Source organism: Dermacentor albipictus, chromosome 1 (assembly GCF_038994185.2).
Source record: "Dermacentor albipictus isolate Rhodes 1998 colony chromosome 1, USDA_Dalb.pri_finalv2, whole genome shotgun sequence".
NCBI lineage: Eukaryota > Metazoa > Arthropoda > Arachnida > Ixodida > Ixodidae > Dermacentor > Dermacentor albipictus.
The window spans coordinates 120,944,401-120,962,882 of NC_091821.1; the positions used below are offsets into that span (position 1 = coordinate 120,944,401).

Below are 18,482 nucleotides of genomic sequence, written 5' to 3' on the forward strand. Positions count from 1 at the left end.
TCTATAATGAAAAAGGCTTACTGTACACAGATTGAAGTCTTATTGAATGGCTGGATATCAATTAAACTGTTCCATGCCCTTCACTTTATTGTAAGCAGCTTTAGCTGTAAAAGTTTTGCTTGTAATAAGTCCACTATGATCAACTGAAATTATCATGGTCATGCATAGTTTCCTTGAGTGAGTTGAACCTTTGAGTGCACACACAATCACTTCCACATTTTTACTACACATGCTTTCAAAACTTTCCTTCTGCAGCAGCAGTATATAATACTATTGCAATACCTTTGTCAGCATGCAGCTCGTGTACTCCAGCTATTGCGGGAAGCCCGTATGTCAAACCCAGGTCTTCCTACATATGACAGGTGAGCTTGTTTAATTAGAACCTAACCGATGGTATTTTCCTAATATGCAGTAAGTGGCAAAAAAAAAGAGCCCTTCATGAACCATATGATAAAAATAATGACTCTAATAATGATCAATAATGTGATAAAGAATAAATATGGGCTTCTTTATATATATATATATATATATATATATATATATATATATATATATATATATATATATATATATATCAGTAGAACAAACTGTCAGGTTTCCTTGTTGGCTTTAGATTCAGACATACATCAGTTTGACACTCTTGGGGGTTGTGACAGAGAAATCAAGTAAATGGGTTGTCAACAGAAAGCAGATGCTTACAGTCATACCAATGCCTTTCATATCATTCATACCTGCTTTCTATTGACAACCTACTTGTCTGATTTTTCTGTCACAACCCATAAGCTTGTCAAACTGATGTATGTCTGAATATGAACAAGGAAACCTGACAGTTTGTCCTACTGGTCTGAAAAAAAAAAAAAAAGCTATGCAGATCCAATGCAAATTTTGCTATCTATGTGAAGTGATGCTTTTGTGAAGTGGTCAATTAAAGGCTATAAATTCTCCCTTTTCATTCCTGCATCTTTAGCGTAAAGGAAACTGGCATGCGGACATGTGCTCTTGCGCACTCGAGCTACACAGTGTGATAACTGATATATTGCATAGTGTTTCGTAATTTTTTCTTACTCATTTTAAATGTACTGCCTACTTCTCGGCCAGTCCAGCCCTTGCGGGCATGTGGCGTAGTATGGAAATCATCATAATCATGAACAAGCGGCAATCATCTCAAAGAGCTAGTTGGCATGGTACTATTACGTGCGATTTTGGCCTAATGTTTAGAGCATCAAAGTGCTGTGCTGGGGGACTGAGGTTTTATCCCTGCATCGGTCATGTAATTACGTGTCTTTTTTTTTACCTACTCAATGACCTAAGTTGGTCTGATTGTTGGTTTCAAACCTGATTCCCTCAGCGAAGCAACCCAATGCTCCACCCGTTCGGTCACGGACTACTTAGTAATCCAAGTTGTGAGCTATTCGGCAAGACAGCAGCAGCAGAACCAAGCCAGCTAGCAGCCGTGGTCAGGAAAATCTGGGAGGGTTCGCAAAAAAAGCTTCGCTTTAAATAGCACATTTTTATCATTATCACATTTAGGAAGGACCAGCAAGCGTAAACGAAACACAAGATAGAAGTGGACAGGACAAAGGCTGGACTAGTCTTTGTTCTATAGTCTAGCTAGTAGTCCTGCCCACTTCTATTTTGCATTTGTTTATTTTGCTGGTCCCTTCCAGCCTGTTATAATGGTAATTCTTACATGAGCTGCCACTTTTGACCTCTGTTTACTGCAAAACGTTTCTAGTTTCCACATATGGGTAGTACCAACTCAACACATTCATGAAACTCGGAATATTTCTTTACTATAACGTGTGTTGCTATTCACAAATTAGATTGACCGTAATGCTATGCACTCTGTGTTACAATCGAAGCTATTGTGGGAACATCTCAGACTGTAGTGCACAAGGGCTCTTAATTAAAATCTTCTCTATTAGGTATTTGTTTGCTATCAGGGCCAAATCATTTCAAAGATGAGTGGAAAAAACAGGAGCACAATATAAGCAGCACACTATGTTTACATAAGGTAAGCATGGATAGCAGTGTTGTAGGTGTTTGTTTCTGAACAGATGAAGGCAAAAAGGCGGTTCCAGTTGACACTAATTTTGGGAAAAAAAGTAGCATGAATACAGGTTGGTGTGCCCATTTGGCAGTCCTAACAGGGTGTGGATTTGTAACAAACCCCTAAAAGTGCTCTGTGAAGCATGTTTGCTGGCTGCTTGAACCCAGAAGAAACACGTCACTGTTGCCATATCACTGCTCATTTGGCATTAGTCAAATGAAGCATTGTTGCAGTGTGCTTACCTAAGAGCATCAAAAGGTTCTGTGAGCACAGCATGGCCTCTAGCTTTGATTGCAAGTTGAATGCATCCACAGATCTATGCACCCATTTTCATGGGTGCATAGATTGGCACTTAGCTTTCCTTCTTAGAAAAGCTAAGTGCCGAGAAAGGAAGAACCCAAAAGACTGAAAGCTGGGCATGTTGCAATGAACTCATGTTGAAGAATAAAACAGCGAAAAAGACATGGGGACATAGAAAAGAAGTAGTGCTTCTGCTGTCTGATTCTTATCTGCGTCCCCATGTCTTTTGCACCGTTTGGTTCTTAAAGGGCCCCTGAAACGGTTCGGACAAACTTTGTAGACGCGTAGGGTACAGCTTAAGTAGAACATTCGCACCACAATTTAAGTGAAGCGTTACGTATTAATGGAGCTACAAGCGATTATAAGTTACCCTCCTCCCCAGCCATGCTTTTCCTCCTCAACTCGTCCGCCGAGCGAGCGGGGCTAAGCTCCGCCTTCACTGGTCCTGCGTCACGATGCGACGTCACATCGTCCACTTCCGGGTGTTTTGGAGCCCGCCCCCGCCCGCGCGGAACCTCTCCGCTAGCTGCTTGGCTGTGGACCCCAAGCGAGAGCTATCGAAGCAGCGTGCGTTGCGAGCATTCTGTCATAGCGCCGAATGTGTCTGGTATTCCGTTAACCACAGGCAAGCTGGTCATTTCGGCAAATGAATGGAGGCATAAACTCAAGCTGATGACGGAACTTTGGCGTAGACGTACGTGAGCGGCCTGATCGGTCTGCATGGTCCAGACACTTGTTGGCGCAGCGCTTAACCAGTCAAACAAAGCGCTAATATTGCTCTAACGAAGTGTAAAACATTTTAAACATGTATAAAAACAACGTGTTGATGATTACACTCCTGCGAAAAGTACGCACCAGTAGCAAAGAAGGAAACGCTTCGTTGCTGCTACTGTGTATGGTTGAGCTCTATGCCACCAGGTGGCTGCACCGTGCAGACCATTCACATTTGCCCTACTGCTCATTTCGGCTCATCCTGTTACGGCACAGTCAAGCGGCCAGATCCTGTCCCCTTGCGCTTACGTTTGCCCTAATACGGGACTCGCGAAACGCTATTGCGTTAGTAATCTTCTGGTGTAAAGTGACGGCCACAAACACGCAAATCCTGCGCAGCAGCCAGTTCGCTCGTACGCTGCCTTGCAGAGGGACACGATGCCGCAGCTTGACATATTGCCAGTCGCTACGTTTGCAGCCCACAAGGCAACAAAGTCGAATCATAGTGCTCGCGAAAAGACTGACACCAACTCTGACCGCGGAGCTCTCGTCAAAATGGAGTACGTTGTAACACAAGCAGACGACACTTGCTGTGTGCCGGAAGTGCTTAAGTGTACTGAAAAATTGTTCTTGTGCATTCTCTTTATGCTACTTTCTTTTTATAAAAACAAATTAACTAACATTCCAACTATTACGAAGATCATTTGTTTACTATAAAGTTAGAAAAATTGTCGATCACGCGCCCTGGTCAGCCAATCGGATAGCTCGCTCCACTGACGTCATATGGGTTATTTTGGTCATATGGGTAGGGGCGGCTTAAAATTCCGCCGAGCAGTGCGCTGCGATCAGCAGCGATGTGCATTTTTAAAACCTTATAATAAATTACACGCTTTACGCAGAGCACTTAGACATGTAAATTAATGATCAGAAGGACCTACTCTAACGACTCAGTACGTTTGTAGAAAATCGTCAAAAGCGTTTCAGGGTCCCTTTAAGAACCCAGAAAGCTGCTGCAAAAAGTAGCAGTCATTTCTTATATTCATGGCAAATATCATAGATTGAAGATTTTTCAGCAAGCAAGCATTGTGATTGTCATGTCTGCATGTATGAAGCTGTCACAATTGTGCAGAAAAAGTGTACTGTCCAAAAAAGGGGCTGGACCATCCATCACTGCAAACATTACATTCAGTACACAGACTGCATAAGTTACCAGATCCTACTCTCATGCAGCAAAAGTCACATAGGTCAGAGTGGCAGATGACTCAACAACTGGCTAAGAGAGCATGATAACCTAGCCGGCAGGAGTGGTTTTAGTAACCTGCCACTTTGCTGTAGGTGCTGTGGGTGTTCACTATACTTTGAAAATTGCACTATTACAAGCTGTAAATGAGGACAGCTGTACATAAGAAATTATCAATGCAGCAGAAATTCATTCTGAAGAAGAAGGCTGCATCAACACACTGTACTTCCCACATTAAGAAATATTGTTGCCTTACACATGGGCCTTGACCGCATGATGACAAGGTTCTAGGTTTTCATTGGCATATTTCTGTTTTGTTGCGATAGCAATTATATGGACTCATCGGCATCACTGCCATTGTGATGTTATGCATACAGTTAAAGGGCAATAACACCATTGCCATGCGCCGTATGCTGTATGTGCTAGTGAAAGCATGTGAGGGGTCCTGACGATCGAGGCTTAATCTGGCACATGCAAGGGAGGAAAATGGAGAGCAGATGCGCAGTCTTCTGTCGCACGAAAGGCCATGGGGTGATGAGAGGGAGGGAGGGGGGGCAGCGTTGTGCTTCGGCATAAACTGCGTATTTCGTAACAGTGGTACAAGGGGAACTGACGACCGCAGCTCAGTGCGGTTCAAGCTACGGCCGCGGTCACAGACACGCGTGCAGTATCTTAAATGTGATCTGCAGATGGTTCATATCTTTGTGCGTGTTGTGTTCTCACCACTGAGATTGTGTTGAAGTGATAGACAGCACGAAGGTCACTTCACTCGCTGCTGCTGCCGCACTTGCTCATGAGCCAGCGTTTTGACAGCATGTCTCCATGGTCATTGAGTGTGACGTGTTTGTGTGTGCCTGTGCACACTGACACCATGCTTGTTAATTCAGTTAATAAGTGAATGTTTCCATGTTCACATGGCCAACAAAACTACTATCCTTATTTTGTGTAGCTGTCTACTTATTTGCTACCGCAATCGATGCTCCGCATTTCGGGCGAAGCTGCGACTTCTTTTAATTGAAGTTTTATTTTTGTACCTCCCCGGGGTTTGGTGTGGCTGGATTTCTCACCGAGCAAACAGAGTCAATCTCAGAGATTCTACCTGCACTGAAAGTGTGTTGAAAGTGTGAGTGAAGCTGTAGTGCACTACTGCGTGCCTACTATGTGCCTGAGAGTCTTTACATCCACCGATTCTCACAGTGCATGAGATCTGCATAATTTGCAAATTTTTTCCTCACTATATATCCCATTAGGCTTTCAATAAGTATCAATTGGAATTATGTGTCATGTTTGCTGTACTTGTCCCTTTCACTTCTTTCCTGTCCTCAGTACACATTGTAAGGTTTAGGTGGTATTTTGTGCTGGTTGTTGTTACATGATGAAATGTATGATGACAGCAAGACATTAGAGGCACTGATGACTGGAAGTTAAAAGCAGATTTGATGAAATAGGCAGAGGCGAGAGACTTGATGATGTAATAGAATATCTATTGGGATTATATTTGATTTAATGTGTGTGATGCTAGCGTATTAGGAGCAGTAGTTTGAAAAGGCAAAATGCACAGGGTGATATTCGATTATGTCAATGTATGAGAGAGGAAATTAATGTTAGTGTCCCACATTGATGATGCATGTTTTAGTTTTCATTGAACTAAAGTTCTGGCAGCAAAAGCTTGAGGTTAGTGGGAGTAGGTGAAAAATTCTGCCTTGAGTGGCATAATGTACAGTTAGCATTTGTTGTTATGTGTTGTGTATGAATGTTACTAAGAAAGTAAACTCACAATAAACCGTGAAAGGTGCAATGGATGCTCTCAATGATTTGCATCTGGTAATCTTTCCTAGTGCTTAGTTCTTAACACTTACACATTTTAGAATGAAATGAACTTCTTGCAAAGCAGTGTTGCATGAATTTGTATGTCTTAACATACGCTGACTGCCACTTCAAGGATGATAAGTGTCACTTTATCTTTCCTTATACCTAATGTGACACTGAGAGCTGATGCCTTGACATTGCAGCCAGAATAAGGTGCTACAGCACACTGATGCCTTGGGCTTTCGGCACCATTACGCTGAGGAGAGCCTGGCCCTGCACTATATCTGTCGCCAACTGCACCTTCACTACCAGGAGCGGCTGCCCTCAGCTGCCCACCACCTGTGGCGCTGGCGCCAGTACCTTCTGCTTTGTGGTGACAACCTTATCAGCACAGTTAGTGTTTTGCCTGCTTGCACATCTAAACACAAATTAATTGGTTGTAGTATCAGTTATAGCATGCAAGGTGGTGCAAAAGTGTGCCTAGATTATTCGTAAAAGTTTGACATACACTTGCCTTAAATGTACATAACTGATTCTCTGTGTTCATATTTATCTGGTGGCTAGATGGTCATTGCTGAGTTGTTTTATCAACAGCAGCTTAAATGGTGAATTGGGAGCGACAAAATTCAATTGCTGAGTTAATATGGGCTATATTTACATTAGGGTCATGATGGTAGAAGTGTAAACCAGCTCAAGGACAAAGGCAGAGGAAGAAAAGAAGACAGCATTTGTGCCATGTCACCCTTCTCATGTCCTTTGACTTTGTTTGCACTCTTTTCTGTTTCTCTCACCATAAATTGCTGACCCTGAAATTGCAAAAGGGATTTGTTGCCACAGGAGCTACATCTTGCAAGTGTGTAATGATGACGATCAAAATTGTTAGGTGGGCATTTCCTATGGATTCGTAGCTTTGTTTGAAAATGTAGTGTTCACTTACACAAGAACACAGGAAGGTAAACCCGAAGTCATGAGACAAGCCCAAGTTTAACTTAGGGCTAACTTCAGTTTGGGCACACCATGGTCAAACAAACAGACAAGCAGGAATGTAGGCATGTGCTAGCGCACAAGAACGGCTGTACTTATATGTACATGGAGTGTAAGTGCATGATAGACCGTGACCCTGTAGTGCTAACTAAAATGTGATATATGTGATCAAAGCAGATAAAAAGTTTATCTCTGTGGAATCAATAACTTAGGTCCTCATGTGTAGCTGCACAGACGCATTTCCTATGCATGTTGCTTTCTTTGTGCAGTAATGTTAGATTGCTTTGTGGCTGGCTCTGGCATGCAGAAAGAACTGAAGAGCTTGGTACGGCAAGGTGTTCCTGCTGCGTTCCGGAGCCAAGTCTGGAAGGCGCTATATACCTGTCGAGTGGCTGACATCATGGAAGATAAGGGCAAGAACTACTACAGCAACTTATGTTGTCAAGCATCTGAGTCTGAGGTCAGTAGGCAATTTTAGAGTAGCCAACCAATTAACTGGAAGTGCTAAAGGGCAGGTTATGGAGGCTGTTTTCCTTTGTCTTGAATAAGCTGAGTGCTTATGTCTGGCACATCACAAACGTCATGCATAAATAATGCAATAATTTAAAGGGAATCCTTCAGTTGACGTGGTTGCAGGCGTAGTCTGGAGGAAGCCTCTGTCTCACAAACCTCCAGACGATGTGTTGAGCCGCATCAATTCATGGCCTAGCAGTCTTGGCCACAGTTCCAGCCACAGTAGCAGTCCCGGGTTTCATAGCACCCAATGTGAATAACCAAGACACAAACGCTATGGTTGCCCAGGTCTCCTTTAAGTGAACCCCAGTGTGAAACCCTTTATGCGAAACCCTTTAAGTGAGCCCCAAATAGAATGAGACAACACAGTGATGCTTGCCATATAAAAACTAGTGAAATCTGTTTCATGTGAATTGATCTTGTGCATTTCACTTCCATTAATAAAGCCTTGGTAAGATATGAAATAGTAGTTTGATTAATAAAAAATAGTGCTTTGTAAGGGATTGGAGGAAAGACATTTCGTGCCCTGGACAATGTAACTGCATGCTCCCCTGCAATGTAGGGGAGCCATGGACACTGGTAATTCACAGTTAGTATCCCTTCCTAGGACTGCTGCCTCGAGTCTTGCTGCCTACCATCAGCAATTGAACGAGAACAGGCATATTGAGCCTGATATTTCTAATATAGCCATATCATTCGAAGTTGGAATTAAAGGATGAGGTTTGAACTTGCATCAAGTTGAATACTAAATTCTGTGATAGATGTCTCATGATATTGATCTATTGAGATCTTAATGGCAAGTAGAAACGCTGCCTCAAGCTTGATTCACTTGTGCCTTCCTTGCTGTTCTGTGTACTTAGGAGGTACAAAACAGGTGCAGGATTTGTGAGAAGATAGCAGCCGGTGTGCTGCCTTCGTCCTTTTTGTAGGAAGGGACCATAGGAAACTGCTCTGTTGTTAGCATATACTGCTAGTGTCAAAAATAAGATATTCTTGCTAACTTTGTTGCCATCTTAACTATGCATCATTGTCTGAAGTCCCATATAATAGACTGAAAAGGCAGCTGCTATGCTACTGAGCATGAGGTCATGAGTGTGATCTCTGGCTGCAGTGGCTGTATTCCAATGGGACCAAGAGTAAAAACTCTTGTGTACTGAGCTCTGGGTGCACATTAAAAAACTTAGGGTGGTCGAAATTATCCAGAGCCCTCCACTGCAGGCACCTCTCATGGCTTCTGTATTGATTTGGGATGTTAAACCCAATCATGGCGTGAGTGCGGCACAAGGCACCCCAAATCACCCAAATTGCTATTCCAAACCAAATCAGTCAGTCATTTATTGGTCAGTCAGTCTAGTCTGGTCAAATTAGTCAGTCAGTTCATTAGAAGCAGCTGCATTGACACTGCTACTGTGCATTCCCATAATGCTTCCTTTCTTTATATTTTATGTGAATTTGTAATGTGTCATCTGAACTAAGCCTTGCCTCTTATTAAGAAAAGAGGCATGACTAGGTAGCTATGCCTGAACATGCCTAAACATGGCAAAACAAGTGCTATATATTTAACTGGGCAAATTATCTGCCAAAGCTTCCATAATTTTATTTCCCTTGGTGCACAGCTGTTACTTTTTCCTGAGACTACTGTTTCTTTTGCTGCAAATGCCTGTAAACTTGAGACTGTTGTGTTGTTGTGGGCAAAAACTTATTTGACAGAATTTTGGTGACAAAGAGTTTGTGCTTGTTCCATCAGCTGCATTTTGTGTGTTCATTTCCTGTGTTTTTGTGCTTCCAAGAGGTGCTTCCAGAATAATTATTTGCTGATGTCACTTTGTTAAACTGAAATTCATTGCAAACTAAAGCTGCACCCAATGTGCTAAATACCTTGAGCAAGACCCAAACCCAATACAGCGCTATATAGGGAGCAATAATGGTGAAAAGATTTATAACACAATATTTCGTACATGGCACGCAGGTGAGGTAGTTAGTCAGAAACATTTTTGCGCTTCTCATTATAGTTAAAGCTTTTCTAAAGGATCTTCTTTTGTCCTTTTATATTTCTATTGTGAGTTTGTATTTGCCTGGAGGGTGCTATAGTCTGTGCCATAGTTTACCTGCAGCACAAGCAGCTGCTTCCTGGATTCCTGAAACAAATAGCTATCTTCATTAATTGTGTGAAACTACCATGATGGAACTGGGCCAGGCTGTATTTTGTTCTGTTCTTTCTGGCATTTGCTTTATAGCAAAGGTGTGCAGTGTTCATCCTGCAGTGGACATAAAATAGGCTGGTGATGATAGTGATGATGAGGATGATGTGCAGTGTTAAGACGTGCTGACAGTAACACAGATTGTCTATTCAGGGTTCATTACTTACTTTTCTTTCTTTCTTTATTATTATTATTTTAGAAAGATTGTCCTATGCCATATTGAACTAGGAGAAATTACTCTAAGTCTATACTTGCGTGTAGGCCCTTTGAAAGTAGACTATCCTTCCTCTGTGTTGATGTTGCAGGTGTAATCTCAGGGCTCCCCTTGTCAACATCCACAAAAATGTGGCTAGGCCAACCAGAAAACATTCATAGTACAATTCATGAACAGTGCAGCTATAAAAACAGGGGGGGGGGGGGGATGTGTGGCAAGAAAATTTTTACCAGGCTAAATTACTGACAGTGTCACTGGCCAGAAACTTGCGAAATACTCTTTCATGCTTTTGATAAATTGGAAAGTGTACTTGAACCATTAGCATCTATGTACAACAGAGGCTGTAAATGTTCTCATAATGGTATGGTAGAAACAGGACTAGAAATGCCATAATTACTGAGGAATGCATTAAAAGGACACTAAAGGCAATAAGTCGAGCTAAAGTGATGGATTAATGCTCGACAACATCTAAGGCATCAGTATTATCAAGAACAAAGCTTTACTAATAGAGAAATAGAGGTAAATGCAGGACACGATTTGAGATTCCACCGGGACATTCAAGTACTATCCTCTTGACGTAGCGACTACTCATTATAATTGTGCCACTAGTACTCAACCACTCCTAATTAAAAGATCATTGCATTGCATTATAAGATGGAAGAAAGTGCTAGTTGTCTGCTTATATTTGGTTGTTTAAAAAAGAAATTTGATGTTACTCTTGACAAGGACGTGGGCAGTCAAAAGCTTTCGTTTTCACTCAACTCTTCACCATGTGCACTTTCGCATTTCAGTAGTTTCATTATCACATAGTGCTATGCTGGTTTTGCTGGCTTGTGCAACACGTGCAAACTGCACGTAGCATAGAACAAGGCTCATCACAATGCACGCCAAAGATGTGTTTATAATTTGGCACACGCTTTCCCTTCCTCTTTCACACTGTGAGCTCTATCTTGGCTTGTTTTCTTCCAGCATGTTTGCGTTTTGCACAAGAAACTATAGCCAAGAAAATGTGCCTGACAGCACCAGCTGTCAGGCACCATTTTACTTGCTAGCAGCAGTAAAGGGCAGTGATATGGCATATGCAACGTCACAACCATCTGTTATGACTTCCCGGCAATTTCAATTGTGCTAGAGGTATGCAGACCCTTCCGATGTGATTCTTTACCTAAGCTTTTCTTGGCATGATACAAGCATTGCGAGGTTTCTAGAATGGTATTTTAATAGTCCATGTTGACTTAATGTTTGCTTTTAGTGTCTTTAAGGAAGAAGGCTCTCCCCATTCACATTTATTTTAATTGGTTCAGTTTATGCCCAGCAAAAGCATTTAGGAAATGCACAAATGCTCTCATTAAGCAACTACTGACTTAATCTGAGTGAAAGTTATATAAAAAAAAAGGTTTAATTTTTGTTAGTGACTCTCGTGGAATTCTGTCTAGGCTCCCAAAATTTGCAGATTTGAATAAAATTTAACGGACAAGATTAAAGCTTTCAAACTCTGCCACAGAAACAGAAATCGCCTTTCTGTAAAATGGTTTAATTAATTTCTGGAGTTTTACGTGCAAAACCACGATATAATAATGAGGCATGCCGTAGTGGGGCACCCCAGGTTAATTTTGACCACCTAGAGTTCTTTAACGTGCACCCAATGCACGGTACACGGGTGCTCTTGCGTTTCACGTCCTTCGAAATGCAGCCACTGAGGCCAGGATTTGAGTCCATAACCTAGGATGTAGGAGCGTAACATCAAAGCCACTACACCACCATTGCAGGTATTCTGTGAAATGGCACCTATAGTTTAAAGTGGAAAAAGCATCTGCCTTATATTGCTGTTTTCATGCGCCCAATAAGTTAACAAGTCAGTTCCCCAAAGGTTAATGCACAAAGTACCAGAGTGATGTAAAACATACCTACAATACATCGAACTTGTTGGATTTAAGGGCTCCATCATGTACCGCTAGTATAAAGAACTATGGTACTTCTTCTTGTTGCAAGGTTACTGCAGCTTGGTGCTCAAATGTATTTCTTTAAATTTTGTGATTGTAGTGAAATTTAAAAAAAAAATGTTTTAGGACTTTGTGACTGTCACTCATAAGAATTAATATTTTTCATCTAAATGTAATGGATATTTTTTTGGAATTCGGCTTAGTGGAATTAAATAATAAAACATTTCTGAATTTCACCATATTTGATTAGGAAGATTAGAATTCACCCTCAGAAAAAGCTTTCCTTTCAAAGTAACAAGAACTAGAAACTTCTCAATATAATGCCAGTAACATGCTAGTTAAAAAGGGATAAGTGGGAAAACTCAAATGGGGGTATTTGAGTGGCACTTTACTTCTTTTTCTGAAAGATGAAGATTGTGAAGAAAAATACAAATTTTGAAGGCGAATTCTCTATTTCTGAAGCCACAAACTCCATTTTCAATTATGCGTAAGCAGGTTAAATACTGTGTAGTAATGTTTGAGAGTCACATATCTATTTCGGAAAAGTCATGTGCTCTGTCTTCAGAATAATAGCAGCAATTGACCCTATCACTGAATATGTGTAGGCATCAGGCTTGTCTCACTGTGGATTGGATGAAGGCCTGATAGTGTGCAGTGTGGATTAACATGTGTTGCTAGAATTTTAAGGTATCTGCCTGGCACTTTATGCTGCATTCTTATCATAGAAAATATTTTATTGCCAGCAGAGTGAAAGCATGAAGCCAATCAAGAAAGCTTGATGACATGGTTAAGCCACACAGAAGAACGTTGAGCCATCTCAAGTTTCGGATCTCACTATGAGCACTTATTGATACCTGTGCGCTTATGTGGTTTCTACTGTTTTTTAATGGTGGCACAATATTTTCTGGGCCTGTAAACATTTCGCAGATTATTCTTTTGGTGTGAATGCTATGCAAGGCAACGTCCTTATAACTGCATTTGGTGGTATATTATTAAAGGTGCACATATGAATAAAATATCAGTGTTTCAAAATGTTTTGTGTATACTTTTCAAATTTTCATATCTAATGGAAATTTTTTCTTCATTCTTAAACATTTCGAGAAAATTGCATTGACGGTAGTTTGGGTGGGTCATTTCATTGCTGCTAGAAAGCAGCAGAAGTATAGAACTAGTATAGTAAGAATATAAAGTAAGGGAGAAACACATGGGACAAATGATTGGACAAGTAGGTTATTTGGTGTGTCATTAAGGTAAACTTTTACCTCATATTAACATTTCTTAGCTATGCATTATTCCTTGTTTTGCGAGGCACTGCATGCCATCATTGCTACAGTTTCAGATTGGTTTCTCAACAGAACCAGAATATATAGCTGCTTGACTCGAGGCAAAGAGGTACTTTTTTTCCTCCCTAGTATTCTTGCTGTGATGAAAGTAGAGACTTGAGACAGAGAACTAAACTTCAGAGGCATGCTATTTAAAAAATTATGTTGACTGCTCTAGATCTTGCTTACATGGGAAAAAAGTGTATTGGCAGTTAGTCCAAACTAAGCCCATTAGCATTGTAAGCATCAGCACTGAACATGAAGATAATGCATCGGATACTACCGACATGTCCGAGTCACCACTCATGTGGAGGTCACTGTTGCAGGCGACTGCAGCCATGTTTATTTGGCTAGAGTTTGAGTGGCCGATCGTCATCATCTTTTGCATCCAGCACGAGTGTCCACTAGTAGTGTCAGTACAGAGACATCACAAGTGTCTGAATAAATGATGCTATCACTGGTGTACTCTACAGCCAAGGCCCTAAAGATTATCGTTAGTGTAAATCACCAGCAGTGATCCTAGAGGACCTGCTTTGCACAGGTAACGGTGGCACTAGCTTGTTTTAGGTAATGCTATGTTATGCTTATACTAATGATCTGTCAACAGGATGGGCTCTTCTTTTATACTGTGTGTTTTGGGGAAAACATTAAGGGATTATTAAAAAGAGCACAGGAGAGTGGCGCACACAGTTTTTTTCAGCAACACATAATTTGTGGCCAGTCAGAATACTATAGTCATAATCTAACCAGAGGCACAATCCTATGTATGTATTGTAGCAGGTACAGGTGTTCAGAACACTACTGTTTATAGCTTGTATAATTTACAACCAAGGCCATAAAGGTAATCCACAACGTAAATAAACAGCAGTAATCCTAACAAATGTGCTTCACTATGCAAAGTGTTTTCTTCTGATATGCATATGTATTGATTACTTAATGCTTTTACAATGGCTATATGCTTGCTTTTAGGTGGTGTCTCAGAACAAGCGGCAGATATCCCTTGACCTTTTGCGAACATTGCCAAATAACGTTCGATTCAGCAGCCCAGATGCTGACGGGGTAGGTCACATTCTGTAGCCCTTTATTTATTTATGTTTATTTTTTATTTATTAGTGCTGTTAGCTCTTGTCATGCCAATGCAGAGTGGGTTGACTACAAAAAAAGTCAAAGAATACAATGTAGGCATGTGCACCTAGGTATACCTTAGCAAAAAAAAAGGGGGGGGGGGGAACTGTGGAATATGGTTACTCATCACGAACACACTTACTTTATTGCACAGTTACCATCACACCATGTACTACATAAACGAAGAGTCATGCATAAGCTGCTACAGTATATGAAAAGCAAGTAAAAACTTCTGTGGCATGCTGAACAAAATAAAAGCAACAATGAGAACCCACACAATTCAATTGCCTGTTCGAAAAACACGTAGCCATAGCCAAAAACAGGTGCAGTCACATGGACACGACAGAAACAAGATGCCCAGTACAAATGGAAAGGCAAATATGAAATAATCAAATTGATGTTAAGAGACCAATTGGATTACGCAGCAGGGCAATGAATGCCAGTCTTTGATTGTCTGTTGGAAGAATGAGTAAATAAAAGCATTTATTCTTGGCATCATGGGTGTAAGCTTGCCTATATGGATGCCTTTTATTCTCGCCTGTGGCATATAGCACAAATAAACTACTCGTTGAGCTGGATTACTTGAAAGTGGACATTACTTAGACTGGAAATCAGAATGCCTAATAGACTAATTAACAACAAATTATTAATCAACTTTTTAACAGATTTAGTGCACATATTGCAGTGTATGAATTGAAGCCAGTGATTTCACAAGGTATATCCACTTGAAACAAGCTTTAAACTATCATCAGTTTTGAGATAAGTGCTGTCAAAAGCGCTGTTACAGTAAAAATGTGCTGTTCTTCCTCGTACTTTTTTAACAAAACACCTTTTTATGCATTAAGGCTCAAAAATTATTGGAATACCAGTGCATTCCATCACAAACTTTGGAGATGCATATTTTGAAACTCGTGTTATCCTCAGAACTTGTTCCAAGTGGATATGACTTCTGAAGTCGCTGGCTGTACGATTCATAAGGTGCATCTGCCATAATTATTTTAAAAGGTGATTGGCAAAACTTTGCTAATGAGTCAAATATCCATTTTATTTCTCATGCAAATAACATCCACCTTTGAGAGTAATCTAGCTCAAGAAGCAGAATTTTACTACGTGCCATGGGTTATCCTGAAAAATTCTTTAATTATAAACAATTCTTAGTTTGTTTTGTTAGTCTAACATAGAAAGTTTTGCTTTAGTTAATATTAATTTTGTACTTATTGCACCACTCACTTGCTGTATGTAGTGCCAAATTTAGTGCAGCCACATAGCATGCTATTTTTAATACATCTAACAGTCATTTGCAAAAAAGTGAACTGTTACATTGGGTGAAACCATACATTCAGTGTCATTAACATAGCACAAAATTAGTGCTGGGCCCAACACCAAGCGCTGAAGGACACTTAATGCTATGTTTAAAGTGAAGTCGTCATCATCACCCTATGTTTATGTCCACTGCAGGGTGAAGGCCTCTCTCAGCTATCACCAATTACCCCTGTTTCGCGCTAGCCGATTCTAACTTGCGCCTCCAAATTTCCTGATTTCATCATCCCACCTAATTTTCTGTCATCCTCAACTGGTGCTCTTCTTTCCTTGGCACCCATTGTGTAACTCTCATCTACCCTCTGCATTACGTGGCCTGCCCAGCTCCATTTTCTTTCCTCTTAATATCGACTAGAATATCGGCTATTGCCATTTGCTCACTGATCCACACCGCTCTCTTCCTGTCTCTTAACTTTATGCCTAATAATTTTCATTCCATTGCTCTTTATGCAGTCCTTAACTTGTTGTCGAGCTTCTTTGTTAACCATCAAGTTTATTCCCTGGTAGAAAGCAGTGATTGTACACTTTTCTTTTCAGCGGCAGTGGTAAGCTTCCAATCAGAATTTGGTAATGCCTGCGGTATGCACTGCAGCCTATCTTTATTCTGTAAATTTCTTCCTCATGATCAGGGTCCCCTGTGAGTAGTTGACATAAATAAATGTACTTCTGCACAGACTCTAGAGGCTGACTGGCGATCATGATTATTTGTTTCCTTGCCAGGCTGTTCAACATTATGTTGGTCTTCTGTATGTTAATCCTCAAACCTACTCTTACACTTTCTCGGTTCAAATCCTCAATAATTTTTTGCAATTCATCCCCAGTGTTGCTGAACAATGTCAATGTCATCTGCAGATGGAAGGTTGTTGAGATATTCACCATTAATCCTCATTCCTAAGCCTTTTCAGTCTAGTAGCTTGAATACTTCTAAGCATGCGGTGAATAGCATTGGAGAGATTGTGTCTCCTTGTCTGACCCTTTTCCTAATAAGGCCCGAGTCATTCTTGGAAGGACTCTGATAAGGCCTGCATCCACAGATTTCTGTGGGCCAAAGCTTTCATTGTGTTGATCCTAAAAATCACCCTCACAGAAAAATTGAAACTTGATGGGTTAGCATGCATGTGCCTGACCTCAATGGTGGGCCCTCTGACTGCAGCGCCTGTCACCTGTCAGGCTTCCATTTTTCGCTGTGAGCACAGTGGTACAGTTGCTCTGTGCACATCCTTAAAATGAGAGATATATTTTTAAGTTTGAACGCAATGTCTCAATTCCTGTTTTAGCACTTAAGGTAGTTTCTTATTTTCTCCTGCTACATTGGTACTTTTATATTATGCAGCGATGGGGCATATGGAGGAGTGCATATGGCAGAGAATACTAAAGTCTGAATGGGAGCTTAGCACTGTCTTTGGAAAGAAAAGTGCACAATCACTGCTTTTTACCTGTGCTAAAATATGGGGCAGAAATTTGAAGGTTAGGTGTAATGTTAAGGGACAGTAAGAGAGTGGTGTGGATCAGAGAGCATGCGGAGATAGACGATATTCTAGTTGACATCAAGAGAAAAAAGAATGGAGCTGGGCAGGCCATGTAATAAGTAAGGCTCATGACCGGTGGACCATTAGAGTTACACAATACGTGCCAAAAAAAAAAAAATTAAATTATGGGGTTTTACGTGCCAAAACCACGTCCTGATTATGAGGCACGCCGTAGTGGGGGGCTCCGGAAATTTCGACCACCTGGGGTTCTTTAACGTGCACCTAAATCTAAGTACACGGGTGTTTTCGCATTTCGCCGCCATCGAAATGTGGCTGCCGTGGCTGGGATTTGATCCCGCGACCTCGTGCTCAGCAGCCCAACACCATAGCCACTGAGCAACCACGGCGGGTAATGGGCGCCAAGGGAAAGCAAGTGCAGTTGAGGATGGCAGAAAATTGGCTGGGGCGATGAAATCAGGAAATTTGCAGGTGCAAGTTGAAGTCAGCTAGTGCAAGGCAGGGGTGATTCCAGATCATTGGGAGCGGCTTTCGTCCTTCAGTGGACACAAAAATAGGCTGGTAATAATGGTGATGATAAATATGTAACAATCCTTTGAATAGCGAATCTGTATTTTTTGACAAGGTATGAATGCAGTGGAATATACACTGCTGTTCATCTCAAAGAGAATTTGTCTATAGACAAGCCACTCAATTACTTTCACTCATTTTTTCAATACTATTGTCTATTCCTCTGGAACAATGTCTTGGCATGCATGAGCACGAAGGACGTGCCCTGTGGCTTTGTGGGTGGAGCTCAAAACCTAAGAAACCACAAGGTTTCTTAAGTTTTCACCGAGTATAGTCAAATGAAGCACATTCTTACTGATGGTATTTAGTGGTTTTGACCATATTAAAAGCTCTCTCATAGCATCAGAAAAACAAATGTACAGTTTGTGCACTTTGAATGAGTAAAAATTTTTAAATTTTAACTGCAGTTTCTTTCATGAAATGAGTCATCTTCTACATGTGCTAACACCTGCTCTCTCTCTCTCTCTTTCCCCATTTTTTTTTTTTTTTTAGATACGTAAGCTGCAGGAAGTTCTTCAAGCCATTTGCTTGCACAACCCCAGCCTTGGATATTGTCAGGGCATGAACTTCCTTGTTGGAATGTGTCTTCTTTTCATGGAGCCTGAAGATGCCTTTTGGTAGGTGTCAAAAGTGAGAATGTAAATCTTGTGCAGTTCACTATACAGCAGAATCTCTTAAAAGAGGCTCGGAAGC

At 41.0% G+C, this 18,482-nt stretch overlaps 1 protein-coding gene across 8 annotated transcripts in view; it reads left to right on the plus strand.

The window, feature by feature from the left end:
- LOC135904829 (uncharacterized) overlaps positions 1 to 18,482 on the plus strand; it is an 809,532-nt gene that overhangs the window by 179,187 nt on the left and 611,863 nt on the right. For 7 of the 8 annotated variants that reach the window (XM_065435820.2, XM_065435818.2, XM_070525263.1 and 4 more), the window contains 5 exons: positions 292 to 362; positions 6,314 to 6,503; positions 7,402 to 7,554; positions 14,257 to 14,346; positions 18,282 to 18,406. In XM_065435820.2, coding sequence (XP_065291892.1) covers positions 292 to 362; positions 6,314 to 6,503; positions 7,402 to 7,554; positions 14,257 to 14,346; positions 18,282 to 18,406 — 629 coding nt within the window. The remainder of the gene's footprint in view (positions 1 to 291; positions 363 to 6,313; positions 6,504 to 7,401; positions 7,555 to 14,256; positions 14,347 to 18,281; positions 18,407 to 18,482) is intronic. The other variant, XM_065435817.2, reaches the window with a different exon arrangement.